General features: G+C 36.9%; 1 protein-coding gene across 2 annotated transcripts in view; it reads left to right on the forward strand.

The window, feature by feature from the left end:
• ESRRG (estrogen related receptor gamma) overlaps positions 1-17042 on the forward strand; it is a 249048-nt gene extending 232006 nt beyond the window's left edge. For both annotated transcript variants that reach the window (XM_067293058.1, XM_067293057.1), the window contains exons 6-7: positions 1647-1916; positions 13378-17042. In XM_067293058.1, the coding sequence (XP_067149159.1) occupies positions 1647-1916; positions 13378-13622 (515 nt within the window). In that variant the 3' untranslated portion in view covers positions 13623-17042. The remainder of the gene's footprint in view (positions 1-1646; positions 1917-13377) is intronic.
• The last annotated feature ends 414 nt before the right edge of the window (positions 17043-17456 follow it).

Genomic DNA, 17456 nt, shown 5'->3' on the forward strand with positions numbered 1-17456 from the left:
ATGTGTAAATCTATTTACTAACAGCAGTGTCTGGGAGGGAGAATAGGGCTGTCACAGGACGGTGCTGCAGGCTACGTTCTCTGTCCATCTGCTGCTGCAGAAAAACTGGTCTTGAAAGATGGGGAAGGAACAGAAATGTTGAAGCTAATTGAAATCATGAAATGCTCCTTATAATCTTTCAAATGATTATTTCTTCTCCATTTCCCTCCTATTTATTTTAATCACAGATGTGTTATTTTCCATTGTCACCTCTTCAAGGGTTTCGTGTTGTTGTTGGCTCAGTTTTTGACGGTTTTTTTTGAAGGCAGAGAGCTACAGTTCTATCACAAGACACAAAAGACAGTATGAGAAAATGAAAACAAATAAGAAAGGGAAAAAGAAAGAGAGGGAGAGGAAGCATGCAGCCAGTTTTATATTTCATTTTTTATGGATGCCTGGTGGTTTGGATGTGTTTTTTTATTGTATTAGTTTTGTTGCTTAGTGCTTACAGAGAAAATCTTGTCTGGAGTAGATGCCTTGTACATTTACTAGTTGATATATTCCTACTTGATTGTAACTCTTGACTTTCAAAGCAGAAAAATGCATTTAAGTGTAATTGAACAACAAAAGGAATGTTCTTACAGCAGGAACCATGTCAAAGAACATGTAAGCAGCTCCATAAACAACTAAATGAAAGCCTCAGACATGTCTTAAGACCCCTTAAGAAAAGCTTGACTAATCCCCTTTGATGATTTTATTAAGTACTTGTGGTTGACGGTGCCAACTGGCAAACTACTGCATTTCACCAACAGGCCAGGAAATCACATCCTCTCCCATGTTGTTCTGTAGCTCCTAATGTGGTTGGGATATTAGCAGTTTGATATAATAAATTAAGAGGTACTGTAAACAAGAGCCTGAAAAGGTAAGGCAATAAAGATGTTTGCCCTTAGCGATCCTATCAGCACAGCAAGCAGGGGAAAAAAAAAAGAAAGCAAAACTTAAATTCATTAAGAGACATTTATTAAATTTTCACTTGCAGTCACAAAAATGATAGTGTGACTGCTATTCACTTGGCACATTAATGTGCCATCCTGTTATTTCAACAAGTGCAGGAGAGGCAGGAGGCATTACAGGAGTAATTAGCATCTTTTCTGAAGAGGGTAGGTGTTACTTCCCTTTCCACTGAGGTTAAAGTTCAAAGACAATTTGCCTCGTTGTGATAATCACCCTAATTCTATTAAAGTATCCAATCTTCCCTTTTAAAAAAGCTCCCCCTCTCCCCCAGTTATCCTCTTTGGTTTAGGATAACAATGAACAGAGCCTCACAGTATCAGGTTTTAGAACTAAGAATGAATAGTTCAGAACTAAGAAGACATCATACAAACCCCAGACTGTGACTGTAATACCCCCCCCCAAATTAATGATTCCAACAGAAAGAGCCTACAGTCCATACTTGTTCATAACTTTTGGTGTTGCTTAGAAAAGCTTTGATTTTATATTATTGACTTTCCTGTAGTAGGGTGAGGAGGGGAGGCACAGAAGCAGAAGGAAGAATAAGAGAGTACATACATGTTGTATCACGGTATATATAAAAGTAGAAAGAGGAGAAAATTTAAGACAAATTTAAACCTGCTTAATATTTTCCTTCATTTTTTTTTCCTGTGCAGGATTCTCCACTTTGTCTCTAGCAGACCAGATGAGCCTTCTGCAGAGTGCTTGGATGGAGATTTTGATTCTGGGTGTTGTATACCGGTCACTTTCTTTTGAGGATGAGCTTGTATATGCTGAAGATTATATTATGGATGAAGACCAGTCCAAACTAGCAGGCCTTCTTGACCTCAACAATGCCATACTGCAGCTGGTGAAGAAATACAAGAGCATGAAGCTGGAGAAAGAAGAGTTTGTCACCCTCAAAGCTATAGCACTTGCTAATTCAGGTTGGCAGAGTGGCACGATGGTTGCTACATTTTTCACATGTCACTTTTTTTTCTCTCTCTAATACCTTCTGCACGCTTGTTTTAAACATGGTTTTAGAATACGAAATTGCTAATCATGCCTTAGGTTACAGTGCCTCTTAGTCTAAAAGGCAACAAACAAAGCGGTTCAAACTGAAGAAGAGCCTTCTGGTTCTAAGTAATTGTGGAGTGTGTTCCTGAGGGAGCACAGAATAATGCACTGGATGATTTGGAGAGTATTTTACAGGCAGAGATCCTTTCAAATGAATATAGATGTTGTTCTCCTAAATCCATTCCATAATCCAGACAAGTCTAATCATTGCAGTTAAAATGAACAGAAAGGATGGCTGCACAAGTATGTGCTGTATATGTTCTCTTTAAATACAGCTACTGATTTATGTGTTAGGGTGAATTTAGGATATGGGTGTAAGGAGGAAATTCTTAGTTAATCGCACGAGGGCCACACCTTACCTCTGCTCTTATGGTAATACTTCTGCTTTTATGATCCTCTGCTTTTATGGTAAGACTTCTCCAAAAATTATTACCTGTGCAGCAGGGGTTAAAAATCTCAGAAAGAAATTTTTTTTCTGTATTTGAATTTAAAAGTGCTGAAGTGGTGAATAGTGTCTGATAAGTAAAAATCGTTTGTGCTTTGTTGTTTTTCCTTTTGTGTCTCCTTAATGCTTTATTGTGGTCTTAAGTCCCTTTTAGCATTTGCATAAAGTTCACAATAGATCCCTCTTTAATGACGTGCCGATCATTAGATACCTGTGTGTCAATAACATGCTCTGATGCTATGTTCCATTGACAGTCACACCGTGCCCCTCCATCTGCTTTTGTTTTGACCCTATCTTTGAACTTTATCTTGGTTGCTGGCCAGTAGTTTTCCCTTTAATTACAAGAAGGAAACTGTCAATAAAATCTGTTAAATGGGATGCAATGAGTGGCTTGAATGGGCGGACGGCTATTTGTTCAAATTCTGCAGCATTCAAGGTATTGACAGTTTGTTTTCTGGGGCCATATGTGACGATCAATCTCAGGCTGGGCTCAGCCGCGCTGAAAAATGAAAAACCAGATTGCTTTTGCTTACTTGTGGATGACGACTTGTGATTTGGCGCGGTCCTAGTGAGATGAGACCTTCTGCCCAAATTGCCCCCCTGAGAGCTAGGACGCGTGACTGTTTTTAGAAATAATTTTTTAATTGATTTTGTAATTAACAGTTCATCTACAATATTGATGCATGAATCCTCAGACTGATAGGAGGGAAATTGTTTTCAACAATGAAGTTGTACTTTCCTATTTGTCTTTGTAATGTGATTTAGCACTCTGCATTTTTAATTGGAAATATAATTCAAAAACATGCAAAGCCAAAATGCTATTAGTTTTTTTGTAAAATACTCTCCACCCCACTAAATCTATCCTTAGTTTTAGAATATTTTTTATTTACAGAATTAAAAAAATTGCTGAAATGCCCCTCAAAGATCAAAATCACCTTTTTGGGGGAGGATTATTTATTTTTGACCAATCTAAATATACACTTCGGAACACTTTGCGGCTACAAGAAGGGTTTTTCTCAAGATTGTTCATGCTCAATGAGCAGAACAAGAAAGTTATCTGGAAGTAGGAGTCTAAACTGAAAAGTTCTTGTATTTGTTTTTTTAATCTGTAATTCAAAGACTCTGAATTAGAAATATTTCTACAGCTTATTCAGTGAAAAGGATAAGGGGCTGGAATGTAAGGTTAAGGTGTTAGATAACACTAACACCTCCCCCCCCTCCCCAGATGTGCAGTATTTAAGCAATAATAAGAGATATTGCTGCCAAAAAGTTTAGTCATACGTTCTATGTAGAGTATGTCAAAATCATCTGTAGCTTCATTAACTTCACTGGGAATTACAACCAGGTTAATGTCAGAGATAGGTAAATATAATTCAGCATACTAAAAATCAGGGCACATCTAAGTGAAAATATTTCCTTCTGTCATCTGAACAGAAATAAAACTGCTGTTTTAAAATGAAACTTTTGCAAGGAAGAGTTAAAAAAGCAGACCAGCTGTTTAACACCTATTTGACTTCTTTTTCAACAGTACGTTTTGACTGCTGACATTAAACATTTCAGTTTCAGGTTGTACAGGCAGCAGATATCAGACCTCTACCAGTAACTACGCTAACATGTAGGTGTAAAATAGCACCTGCAGAATTACAGGCCATTATAGCATATCAGACCCCTAGTGTTTCAATTTACAAATGCTGCTAAAATTACAGTACAGCTCTTTTCATAGACAAAACCAGAAGATAATTTATTTTTATATAACTATGAACTTGATTAGTGTAAATTCAGCTATAGCAGAAAAATGAAGTAAAATGCCATTATAAAAATAATAAGTTTGCAATTCATGTTTAAATATATTTTGTTGCTATATCTACTTTCTTCAAAAACTTCTAATGTTATTCCAGTATTTATTTTTCCAGTTTAAAATAAATCAACTTGTTTTATAGCTGTGGAGAGAATGAAGTATAAAGAGAAATTCTTGCACATTTCAGACATTTCTGCCAGATCCATGCTGTCTAATAAGATTCCCAGGCTAACTCTAGTGTAAATAGCAGATGAAAGTGGTCTTATGGCACTGTACCTCTGTTAGTGATTTATGATACAGTGTCCTGTTATTTTCTGCTGGTATATAGGAGCATTTGCTGGTACATAGGAGCAGAAAAAGAAATTGTGGGTTGTCTTAATATTGGCTTTATTTTGCTTAAATAAATACCACAAGCTTTGCTTTGGCCAACACATTTTAGTATCATGAACATTAAAATACCCCAACTATTAACTTTGCTTTCAGCCTACAGAATCCATTAGTACAAAAGCTGAGATAATTCTGCCATTTGATTTCCAAAAGGTGGGGAGGAGGTGCCATTTTTCAGGGAAATTCTCAGACAGCTGTTATCAAATGTTCCCTTTTCAATGTTTGCCAATGCCACTCTGCATCTAGAAATTTTCAGAAATGCAAAAAGTATCAACCTTATTTATAGTCAGATGATTTCAAATGGAGTGCATACAGCGTCTGGAGAGTTCACAAATATATATAAGAGGACAAATGTTGTATAGACATTTCAGTCCTGTGTACTTCAGAGATTATACAGACATGATTTCTCAACAGTTATGTTTAATTTCTAGTGCTTAATGTGGGATTTATCTGGTCAGTTTTAAACATCTGAATTGATTCAGTAGTAATTAATACACTTTATGCTCGAACACCAGAGAAGTCCCTCTAGCCACAGTCTAGTCCTTGGCCTGTCAATGTCACTAGTTCCTCCCTTCTTTCTTTTGCTTCTATCCACGAAAGCAAACAAGTACCTTGAAGCTGCTGGATGCAGATGCCCTGCGCTCCGCCTTGCACTGCCCAAATGAAGCAGTCTGGCACCAATGAGCACTTTGTTTACCCACGCAGAAAATCAACACTGAATGGTTTCCAAAACATGCATGTACCAATTACTTCCTCGTGTGGACGGGAAGGTGAAATATTTACACAATATGTGCAAGCGTACACACGTGCGCACATTCTCACGCACGCACTCCGACACATAAAAGATGACCTGCTCATCTCCTTTGCATTAGAAAATGCTCTCATGTATTGATTAGGTAATACTAAACAGGAAGATGCAGGTGAGCAGTTTTTGAAATTGCCTAATCAGTAAGGACTGCATTGTGCCTTCAGGCCAAATGTTGCAAAAGAGCTCAGAAGTCATAACTGAGACCAGCTTTTTGAGGAAAGCTCAGTTCCCATCTAAGAACTAAAATAAATAACAGGAGTGTCAAAATACATTAGCACATTTGAAAATCTGATCTGTTTGTCTCTGCCTAATAGGCTGCTGGGATCTTGAAAAATTTGAACCAAATGTGGATGCTAAGCACTTAAAAGCATAGCTGCCTGTACTGCTAAAAATTTAACATTACGCCTTAATACTGGCTGCCTAGCCCATACTACTTGAAGTGGAAAAGTACCTCTGTTCCCCATCATGATTTCTGGTCTCTCTTATTAATTGTCTCTTAAAAAAAAATGCTTTCAGTACCAAAGGAGTGAGCACGAAGGAGCACCTTGTGCTTCATAACATAATGAAACGCAGATCAACACTGATGCCAGTAAAGTTTCACAATCATCTATCCTTGCAAAAAATGTAGTTCTTTCTTACCTACAACTTTGATAGCTTTCCAGCCACCAAAAAAATGTACTCAGAGCACTAGGATGTTATTGTTAAATAATATTTTCAGAGTAGAAATTAATTGGTAGAACCCTATAGATTGCTTATTCCACAGGACATATATCAGCTTTATTCCCTATATAGACTGTGGTTTATCATATGTTGCAAAAGATTATTTAGTTTCTAATAATGCCAATTTGTTAGTTTTATTTAGTCATCCTTCTGTATCTTGTTAGTGTCAGAATTCATGATTAAAACATATCTGTCATGAATAGGTGTATATATAAATAGATAGATAGATATACATATACGTGTGGGTGTGTCACTGGTATGTTACTACTGTTTATTTTGCCAAATATAAATAGCAAGGTGTGTTAACTCTGTTCATATCATCCTCTATAGAGTGGTATGGCATAGAAAAAATGTAAAGAAAAAGGAAATTGCTGGTGTAATCAGTGTTTCCTGTTGCATGAACACAGTTTCTTCCTCAGATTCCGTTTTCGTATAATCAAATAGATGGCACCCACAATTCTTAGAGAAGATAAATAACTCTGCTACCATTTGCTAGGTTTAATTATTTTTCCTCTGTTAGTTGGTCTAGTGCCCAAATAACTTTGAGATATTCCTCACTTAGTATGAGATAGGTAGGTATTATCCCCATTTGACGTGCTAGCAGCTGGAGACTCACAGAAGCGAAGAGGCGAGGCCGAGCCTGTGGCAGCCAGGAGGAGAGGCGCCCAGGCCCCTCGCTGCTGGGGCGGCCCTGCGAGCCAAGCGCCTGCAGGGGAAGCAGCTGTGCGCGCTGCTGTGTCACCAACGCAATTGCTAGTGTTCACTGTTACTCACCCTGCTTTTCCACAGCAGTAAAACAGGGGCCCTCACTGGTTATTACGGCAATTATTTGAATCTTGTAGCGGATAAAAGGGACTTTGAAACATTCATTCAACATTTTCTTTTATCTGGTATCTTATCTCTGTCATGCAATTTCCCCTTTCCAGAGTTTCAGTAGCCTTACTCAGTAGGCATTTGAACAAATTGCATATTACGCAATTTGTTCTGCATTGCTGGAATATTTCTTTATTCATTGCACTCATCCTAGTGGAAAGTAAGCCATTTCAGGAACCAGAAAAGGTGGTTTACTGTGTTCTAACTTACCTTATGCCTATATATACTGTGTTTTCAGTACATGGTTAATCCAATCACCTCCTGAAATAAACAGGTGTGTTCTGTGAATTCATTTCTTTTCTTATTGCATCTTAGTCCTACCACGTTTTAGATACTGTTTTGAGGCTTCAGTTTTCATGTCTCTCCTTAAAAATTGGCTGAACCAGTGTAATCCAGACTAAGCCCTTGTATCAGTTTTATAAGCCTCTGTTTTACATTTTTAGGTGCCACTGTCCATAACCACTAAGGACAAGGAATTCTTAAATTATTTGTCCATAATTTTCAACATATATTACAATTGAACTGTCTGTTTCCAGTGGAATAATCCAGATTTCAAACTGTTTTTGCCGTACTCTTTTTCACAGGAAAATATTGTGTTTGTCTATGCACTTGTCTCCAGCCCAACCGTGCAGACTCCAGCAAATAGTTCTGTTCAGGAAAGATACACAAATAGATTATCAAAATGATATATGGTTGTTGATCTTAAATAGGGGTGACCAAAGTAAATATGTGAGGCAATTACAATTCTAGACTGGAAAAGGATGGGCATTGCTGGACAGAGGAACCAAGAACTTAGCTTGAGTGGTTTTAGAGGATTTCCATGGTTTGCTTCTATCTTAAGCACTGTATTTTCCAAAATGTTGTCACTGTGTTGTGTTTTTCATAAAAATTAGACATAAATTTTCATAAAAATGAGATATAAAAACAATATGGGCAAGCAATTTGCAAAAATGCGAGTTTCCCCATGTAAATTTGTCATATATTTCAGGCAAAACAGGCAGGAATTCTATAATTCTGAGAACAATTCACCCATGAATAAACACTGTAGTGATTTTTGTGGGTTTTTTGGCATGCCAACACCAACTAGATAATGAATTCCTCTTATTTGAGACATAATTATTTGAGATTAGGATTCTGTTGCCTTTAGGTAAAGCAAAACCCATTTGTTTACCGTTCTTATTCTTCATCTCATTCAGTTTTTCAAGGATATATAGGATTATAACTTCCTAAACTGATTTATCCATTTTTAATTTGTGAACTACTCAGCTATACAGAATCAAAAATGTCACAGTGATTGCTGTCGTTCAAGTACTTTGCCCTGCTTGTTGATATTTGCCTCTCTGGTGTGCTTTATCAGCATCTTAATGTGAGTGCTCACTGCTGCATACTCCCTGCTGCTTGATTCACTGTAATAATTTCTTGCTTTACGCTGCCTGAATTTCCTGACATGAAAAATACTTCATTTGAGACCCCTGGGTTTCCTCTGCTTTCTTCTTAGTGATATTATGTACCCAAGCAGTACAAACATACCAGCCTTCAACTTTCCTCAGAGCAGTATTTGGAGAGATCACCTTGTCCTCGTTTCAGCTGCTTTCCAAACTCCAGCTAGTTTTCACCCTTTGTGGTATGCTCTAAATCACTCCTGGGTGGCCAGATGTTTGTTTTCCGTACTTGAGATAAAGCTTGAATTTTAAACAAGGTATGTTGTAATCGGAGTTTGCATCTGGATCTTATGGTTTTTCTTCTCAGATGAGAAGTCTAGTTTTCTCTCGTTTCTGCACAATGAAACAGTCAATCAGCTTTCTATGGAGCTGATCCAGAGAGGCCTGATCCTACTGTCCCATGCTGTGATGGTGAAACAAAGCATTTGCAAGGGTAAGATGAGGTTCTCAAAGTGGAGATCAGTGAGTTTATGTCCTAATTTGCTGATCTAACCTTCTCCCATTGCAACACTGATCAACTTCTTTTCCCACTTCTGCACTGAACTCCCATGCTTTCAGCAGGGAACTGCATCTACTAGTTCTGTGTTTGTCTGTTGAGCTCTTCAATTTCACCCACCGGGGCTCCTTTTTTGCAGGCCATTTAAGATCAAATCCTGCTTGTTTTCAAATGACATTTTCAAATGACTCTATTTAAGTTCATCCTTAATATAGGCAATGGTTTTAAAATGCCTAAGGGCTTACATCTGAGTGTAGATTTCCTCGGGATATTACTTGTGTGTATTGTAATTGTAAATTATCCATATTGTCTAAAAAGGCATTAAAAAAAAACAACTCATTTTTAGATTTTTCCTAGTATAGGAAGAACATTCAAATTCTTTGAACTTAACTTATGACTCAATTTCATATTGTCTGTGGAATTATTTCTTTACTACTGAATTGTCACACAGACTTGGTGTTCCCTTAAATTATAGAGGTTCTTTTTGACATTGCCATCTCTTACTGGTGTGGATTGGGCTTATCAGCAATAAGTTAACCTGCTCTGAATTCACTTCTACATCTGCCAGTCTGTAGTTACTGAAAATATTCCTCTTTTCTTTTAGTTTTTTGTCTTCTTTTCCCCTTGGCTAGTTCAGCATTTTCAACCATTTTCCTTATTTTCAAAGGCAAACGCCTGAGGGATTAAGATCTACATCTGTTTAATATCAGGAATAAAGTGGAAGTCCAAACTGCAAGGCTAAAACTTGAAGAAGGATCTTTGTAGAGATTAATATTTTCCTGAGCAGTCTGCCAGCTGAATCATGGTCTAATTAAATAGCACAGATTTAGTGAGTTTGCATTTAAACATTAGCAGACCCTAGAATGGGTAAAGCTGAAATGAGTTTGAATCTTTTCTGTAAATGGAAAGTTAAATTATCATAGTAATTTGATTAAATCATTTTTAAATCTTTCAAGCTAAATCACAATCTTAAAAGAATAGTTTGAAGTCTTAATCACTGTTTGTGAGTGTCTCTCTCTCTGCTTTTTTTTCTTACCTCATTTCCTGTAACGTTCTAAAATCTGTTTCCTAAGGCGAAGGTTTCGAAACTTTGGTCCACGAACCACTGTTTGTCAGTAGAGTACTTGCATTTGGCCTGTGGAGAGCTGGCTGGTCACATTCTTCCTAGCTGCTAAATTGATTTCAAAGACAGCAGCAAATATGTTAAATGCTTTACTACTACTACATTTCCATGTAAGCAGTTGCTGGTTTTACCACTGGGATGCTGCACAATCACTGCTGGAAGGAGAGGGTAAGATCCCTGTTGTTAGATGTTGTCCACACAGTGGAAGAGTTGCAGAGCCTGGAGTGTGCCAGCTGCATCTTAGGACAGATTTTGATTCACCTTCCACACTTAGTTTTGCAGGGTGTGTTCTCCTCCTCTTTTCTCTCCTCCCTCAGTTTCTCTGTAAGAAATGTAGAAAGCATATATATTTCTAAAGTCTCAGGCCACATTGCTATCCAACCCACTGAGCTAAAGCTCCCAGTGGAGTTCCATCTCTGCAAGAAAAATGTGTTAGTCCAGACTCCATCCATACATTTGCAAACTCAGACTTGGTAGCAGTTGCAAGTACTTAGCCACCTAGGAAGAATCAGACCAATTTTATAAAGGGTAAAACTAAACATTTATAGTCACTTTCTCCGGAAGGACCTGTCTCTTAATGCAATATGGTGTAAAAAAATGGCTTGAGGACAGTCTTGACCAGCTAAGAATTTCATTGCCACTAAAATGCTCCTATCTGGCTTCTAAAGCACCCTAAAGATGGCCCTGCCTCTGGGGAGGGAGGGGGGAGAGAAGGCAAAGGTGTGTAGTTTCTGCACAAACTGTGCATGGTTTATGGAAAATTATTTGGAGCAGCACAGCATGTCTATGTTCTATAATGTGCTTGTGAATATCCAAGGACTTGGTAAAGAATCAGGGAGCAATTAACACAATTTATTTGGAGTTTGCATTCCTAATGAAGCCCAGTGATTGGACCCTGTGCTTAAGACATCAGCTAAGTTTGTGTGTGTGTTAACGTGTCTGTATTGATAACATTCTGTCTGTAGGATACAGAATTCAGGGGTTTTCTCTTATTGATGCAGAATTATTTAGTAGAAATGTCACTACTAGAAAAAAACTAGAAAAATAAAAAATGTCTGGACTTGGGGAATGGGCTCACATTAATTGGAGCTAAATTTTGCTACAGGTAATGTTTCCCTATCTGCCTTTTTTAAAGCTGTAGGCTTCTTTCTCCCCAAAGGATGTATTTTTGAGTTTCTCTGCTTTCAGCACAGTGCATCTTGATGCGCAGTATCACATCCCCCTGCAGCGTATGTCTAACTGCATGCTTCTTAGAGCATGCATTCGCTAAGACTCAGAATTATTAAACATGTAAAATTCCCATAGGACTCCATTATGTGTAATTAACAGATAAACTGTCATCAGAATCAATAAAACGTGTTAAATGATCCAAACTTGTATATAATTAAGTGTCTGTTTTAGAGCAAGGGCTGTAACTTTTTTTTCTTTTCAATTTGCACATTTGTTTTGAGAATAGAAGCTGGAGCATTTTGGTTAACCTGTTACTTACTGGTTTGTGTTTTGTTTTTATATGTTTATACTTGAAAAAGAGAGCCTGCCCAAATTATCTGAGGAAATAGTTATTTGCAAATTATTAAGAAATGAAACTGGATATATCTTAACTCTTAGAATGTAATTTAGATATTTGAAGCAGGGGTTGCAAAATTTGGATTCTGTGATTCTGTTCTCATCAACAGGGTAAAACATGAGGTCCTATCAAAATAGTGATTCAGTGCATGGTACTGCTTAATACAGGAGTGGGAAACGACGATAGGAGTGGTTTCTTCGCTGTCTAGCTTCTCGGTCATTATTCTGTTGGAGAACAGGAGCTTTATTCTGAAACAAAAAATTAAGATGCAAAGGAAGAGTCGTATTAAATGGAATTTTTAAAGATATGCTCTAATAATGCCATGGATTTACTCTCCCAGTCTCACCATGAGTTTAGCCTGTACTGTGTCACTGATCCCTAGGACTTTAACCCCTGGCAGCAGTTACGTATAGCTTGTGCATCAGTTAATGGCAAACCAGGCCTCTGCATGAAATTAGTATTCATGATAAATATTTTGATATGGTGCTTTATGGAGCACTGGGATCTGTGGGCTCTGGAGTCTGTGGGCTGTCCAAATTTTGGTAGCTGATAGGAAGGGCTTCGTGGCCTATTTCACTTACGACTGTTCTTCCTTAATTGCATGCACCTCGCTTTGGACCACATGGGTCTTTTCTTCAACAGTTATGATTACCTGAAAGTCACAGAGTTAGGGCTGCTCATCTGAAGTCATCTCAGCATGGTGCAGTAACTGTGGGTTCTCAGGGACATCTTCCTTCCTTATATTTCTGCTGTTTAGGGTTTTACAGTTATCTCAGTAGGATCTTTTCTTTTTACTTCATACTTCTGTTGCTTTAACCTTTCCAGGTCAGGTAGCAGTTTAATTTAGTTCCTCGTGTACATTTGTCTAGGCTTGTCACTCAATACTTATACCACCAAAACATCTCACCTGGAAAGGTACAAAACAAGGCGCTTGCTTTAAGTGATTAAAAAAAAATGCAAAAAAGCTGCAATAACAATACAAACCATCCTCTGGGGGGTGGGACAGTAGAGATACACCTAGTATGAAGTGTTAGCTTTACAGAGCAAAAGCTGTTCAGGAACATGCTAAGTGTTGCCCACCGCAAGCTGAAAACTGTATTGGATCCTATTTGAATGTGAGGGAGAAAAACTTTTGCTAAACCTGTTGGGAAATCACATCAAACCCCCTTTTCCCTTGTGTCAGTGAAGTGGTGCTAATCCTGTGTTTTTTATGTAGACATGTATGTCACTCGCCAGGGGGTGAGGGCCATCGCTTGCGATTCCACAACCTTGGAGTTTGCCACAGCATTTTACCAAGCTTTTCCATAATAGGGGAATGATTCTTGTGTCTCCAATAAAATGTGGACTTCAATTCGTACAGCCTTTATCCTCTGGTGCTATCATTTCTTTGAAGCAGTTGCTGCAAGAAATGGTTTATGGAGCAGCTAGGGCAACCATTTTACTAGTTTGAGGAGGATGAGGAGAAAGATTACTTCCCCAAGAGTTAATTATGCATTTGTAATTCCACAGGGGATCCAGATATTTTCCTGAAGGTCAATATAGAAATAAGTGGGTAATTATCTTTCTTCTTTGTAAGAGAGTACAGTACCTGTTAACGTGTGGTGCAGCTACGGAGTTACCTGACTTTCTGGTACACGAAACTGAAGACTCCTGTTGCTCCTTTGTTTTGCAGACTCAATGCACATAGAGGATGTTGAGGCAGTGCAGAAACTTCAGGATGTCTTACATGAGGCTCTGCAGGATTACGAGGCTGGACAGCACATGGAAGATCCGCGTCGCGCTGGCAAGATGTTGATGACTCTCCCACTTCTGAGGCAAACCTCCACCAAGGCTGTGCAGCATTTCTACAACATCAAACTGGAAGGCAAAGTCCCAATGCACAAACTTTTTTTGGAAATGCTGGAGGCCAAGGTCTGACTAAAGCATCATGGGCTTTCCCATCATGCACGATTAAAAAAAAAAAAGGGAAAATAAACAGGATAATAATGGCAAAGAAACTTAGTGTTTAATTAAGAAAAAAATGACTGCACTGATATTTAGCAGCAAGACTGTGAAGCAGCTTTCAACTTTTTCTTCTGTGTCTTTCTGATGCAGTTTTTCTTTTCTTTTTCCTTTTCTCTCTTTTCCTTTCTGTTCTTTCCTTTCCTTTTTCCTTTTCTCTTTTTCTTTGCTGCTGAACTTTTTAAAAGAGGTCTCTAATTGAAGAGAGATGGAAGCCAGGCCTGCCAAAGGATGGAAATCCATAATATGGATGCCAGTGAACTTATTATGAACCATAATGTCCCCAATGACAAAGGAATCAAAGAGAGAACCATCGTACCTAGCAGTACAGTACAACATGATGAACTGACTGAATGCAGTATTAGATTTCATAGGAGCAGTCTCTAATTAGACGACTAAGCGACGATGCATCGGCTGCTTCTTATCATTGCATTTTCCATCTAGATCAGTTACAGCCATTTGATTCCTTAATTGTTTTTTCAAGTCTTCCAGATATTTCTTAGGTTAGCTACAATGTAACTTTTTCAGGGAATAGTTTAAGCTTTATTCATTCATGCAATACTAAAGAGAAAAAAATACTGCATTTTTGTGCTGGCTTGAACAATGATGAACAATAATGAAGGACAAATGAATCCTGAAGGAAGATTTTTTTAAATGTTTTGTTTCTTCTTACTAATGGAGATTTTTTTGTACCAGCTTTACCAGTTTTCAGCCATTTATTAATGTGGGAATTTATCTTACTAAAGCAATAGTCGAAGGGAAGGTGCATATTATCACGGATGCAATTTATGTTGTGTGCCAGTCTGGTCCAAAACATCCAGTTTCTTAACATGAGCTCCAGTTTGTAACTAAATGTTCACTGACTGAAAGGATTAGATTACACCTATAGTATATCTGAGTAGTCTAACATATAAATACTCCATGTCAAATACCAATCTATAAAGGTGTTAGGAGACAGCGACTGTACAACGGTGTAGTTGCTACATGATTTCTAACTGCTTCAGTTGTAAACGAATGAGATACTGCCTGTTTGCAAAATTATAACCTTACACACACAAAAAAACCCTATGAACCAATAGTAGCTTAGAGGCAATAAGGCAACTGCCAATATTTGCAAAATCAAGAAATCAGAGTAGTAGACTTCTGACCAAATTCAAGAATTTACCACTTCTATACATTATTTATTAATTTAGATTTTGTTTTGTAAATTGCAATTTTAACAAGTAGCTAAACCAGTATAGGTGCTTTTCAACCAGTATTGTCACAGCATGAAAGTCAGTCAGTTTCCAGACTGTTAAGAGGTGTAATCTAATGTATAAACCAATTAGATGCCCCCAGAAAACTACAGTCGCTAAATAACCAATAAACAATAACCTCCATCAAATGCTATACCAATGTACCAGTGTTAGTAGCTGCTCCCTGTACTATGTGAACATCCTTATTCTATGTACACAGATGTAATTAAAATTGTAATCCTAACAAACAAAAGAAATGTAGTTCAGCTTTTCAATGTTTCATGTTTGCTGTGCTTTTCTGAATTTTTATGTTGCATTCAAAGACTGTTGTCTTGTTCTTCTTGTGGTGTTTGGATTCTTGTGGTGTGTGCTTATAGACACAGGGTAGAATTAGAGACAATATTGGATGTACAATTCCTCAGGAGATTACAGTAGTATATTCTATTCCTTACCGGTAATAAGGTTCTTCCTAGTAATAATTAAGAGATCGAAACTCCAAACAAATACTCGTTATGAACAGATACACATTGAAATCATAATATTTTCAAAACAAGGGATAATTTCTGTAACAGTTTATTATAGAATACCAATGTATAGCTTAGAAATAAAACTTTGAATATTTCAAGATTATAGATAAGTCTAATTTTTAAACGCTGTAAATATAGCTTTTATTCAATCATCTCTCAGATGTTGTTATTAACTCGCTCTGTGTTGTTGCAAAACTTTTTGGTGCGGACAAGTTTCCAAAACTATTGCTACTTTGTGTGCTTTAAACAAAATACAATGGGCCGATGCTATATCAGCCTTGTGCTAGAGAAAAACTGTGTATCTATCATTAGCTATATGGGACTATATTGTAGATTGTGTTTTCTCAGTAGAGAAGTGACTGTAGTGTGATTCTAGATAAATCATCATTAGCAATTCATTCAGATGGTCAATAACTTGAAATTTATAGCTGTGATAGGAGTTCAGAAATTGGCACATCCCTTTTTAAAAATGTCAAAAAAAAATACAACTCCTGGGAAAAAGGTGCTGATTCTATAAGATTATTTATATATGTAAGAGTGCAAAAAAAAAGTTTATTTTCCAGAAAGTTTGTGCAGGGTTTAAGTTGCTACTGTTCAAGTACACTATATATATATAAATATATAATATAAATATTGTTTTTGCTGTATCACATTAAAGAACTTGGGCTTCAGGGTCAAAAGCCAATCAACTAAAAAATATACAAAAACACAAAAAAATGGAGATGTGTTAAAGGCACACGGTGCAAATTTTAGTTTTCATTTTCAGTAATTCTTTGGAGCTGCAAAAGAACAAGTATCTCAAGACTGTAAAAACATTACCTGAAATATAGCTAAAAGCGCTGCACGGGCTTTATAATATTGTTCATCTTAAACCTTGCTGGAGAAGAGTTCTTTCAAGACCACTTACTTAATGTGAAGTGTTGGGAAAATTTCAAAGGGTGTAAGTTTTAGCCATAACAATTTAATTTCTATTTTTGCTTCATTTTTTAATTTTTTTCTTATTTAAAGCAATATGATTGTGTAACTTCCAGAAGTTACACATTTGTTTCAATCAGATCAGATTGTTGTATTTATTCCACTATTTTGCATTTAAATGATAACATAAAAAGATATAAAAAATTAAAACTGCTATTTTTCTTATAGAAGAGAAAATGGGTGTTGGTGATTGTATTTTAATTATTTAAGCGTCTCTGTTTACCTGCCTAGGAAAACATTTTATGGCAGTCTTATCGTGCAAAGATCGCAAAAGGACAAAAAAAATTAAACTGCTTATAATAATCCAGGAGTTGCATAATAGCCAGTAGTTAAAAAAAAGAAACAAAAACAAACATGTCTATAGCTGTAGATGGGCTTCACATCTGTATAGCAATCAACTGTATATTTTTGTGATGTGTATCATACCGTGTGCTCCAACCAATGTCCATTTGTGTAAATGTATTTATTTTATATTGTATATATTGTTAAATGCAAAAAGGAGATATGATTCTGTAACTCCAATCAGTTCAGATGTGTAACTCAAATTATTATGCCTTTCAGGATGATGGTAGAGCAATATTAAACAAGCTTCCACTTTTGATTGCTTTTATTTTATTTTTTGTGTTGTGGGGTTTTTTTGGTTTTATTTTGTTTTTCTGAGAAGGAAACAAACCAATAAGCATTCCCTTTTGTTACTTCCATTCAAAGAGTAGCGAGCATTATCCCTATTCCCTTAAAGCAGAATATGAGTATAAATAAATGCTATATAAAGCCTTGTCAGAATGAATTCCAGTGTGGTACAAGACATTTTGCATACTCTTAAATATGCAAAATGTCTCATAGCACATTAGAATGCAGTCTGACAGGCCTTTATATAGCACTTATTTAATCTTAAAGCATCTCCACATCAGCCTGCATTACTCAAAATCATTGCCTCTCTGTCAATGTCATAAAAGAAAACTTTCCCACTATTTTAAGATCACATTAATACCATCCAGAAGTACTTATTTGCT

The sequence above is a fragment of the Apteryx mantelli genome, chromosome 3, assembly GCF_036417845.1.
Source record: "Apteryx mantelli isolate bAptMan1 chromosome 3, bAptMan1.hap1, whole genome shotgun sequence".
In the NCBI taxonomy this organism is placed as follows: Eukaryota; Metazoa; Chordata; class Aves; order Apterygiformes; family Apterygidae; genus Apteryx; species Apteryx mantelli.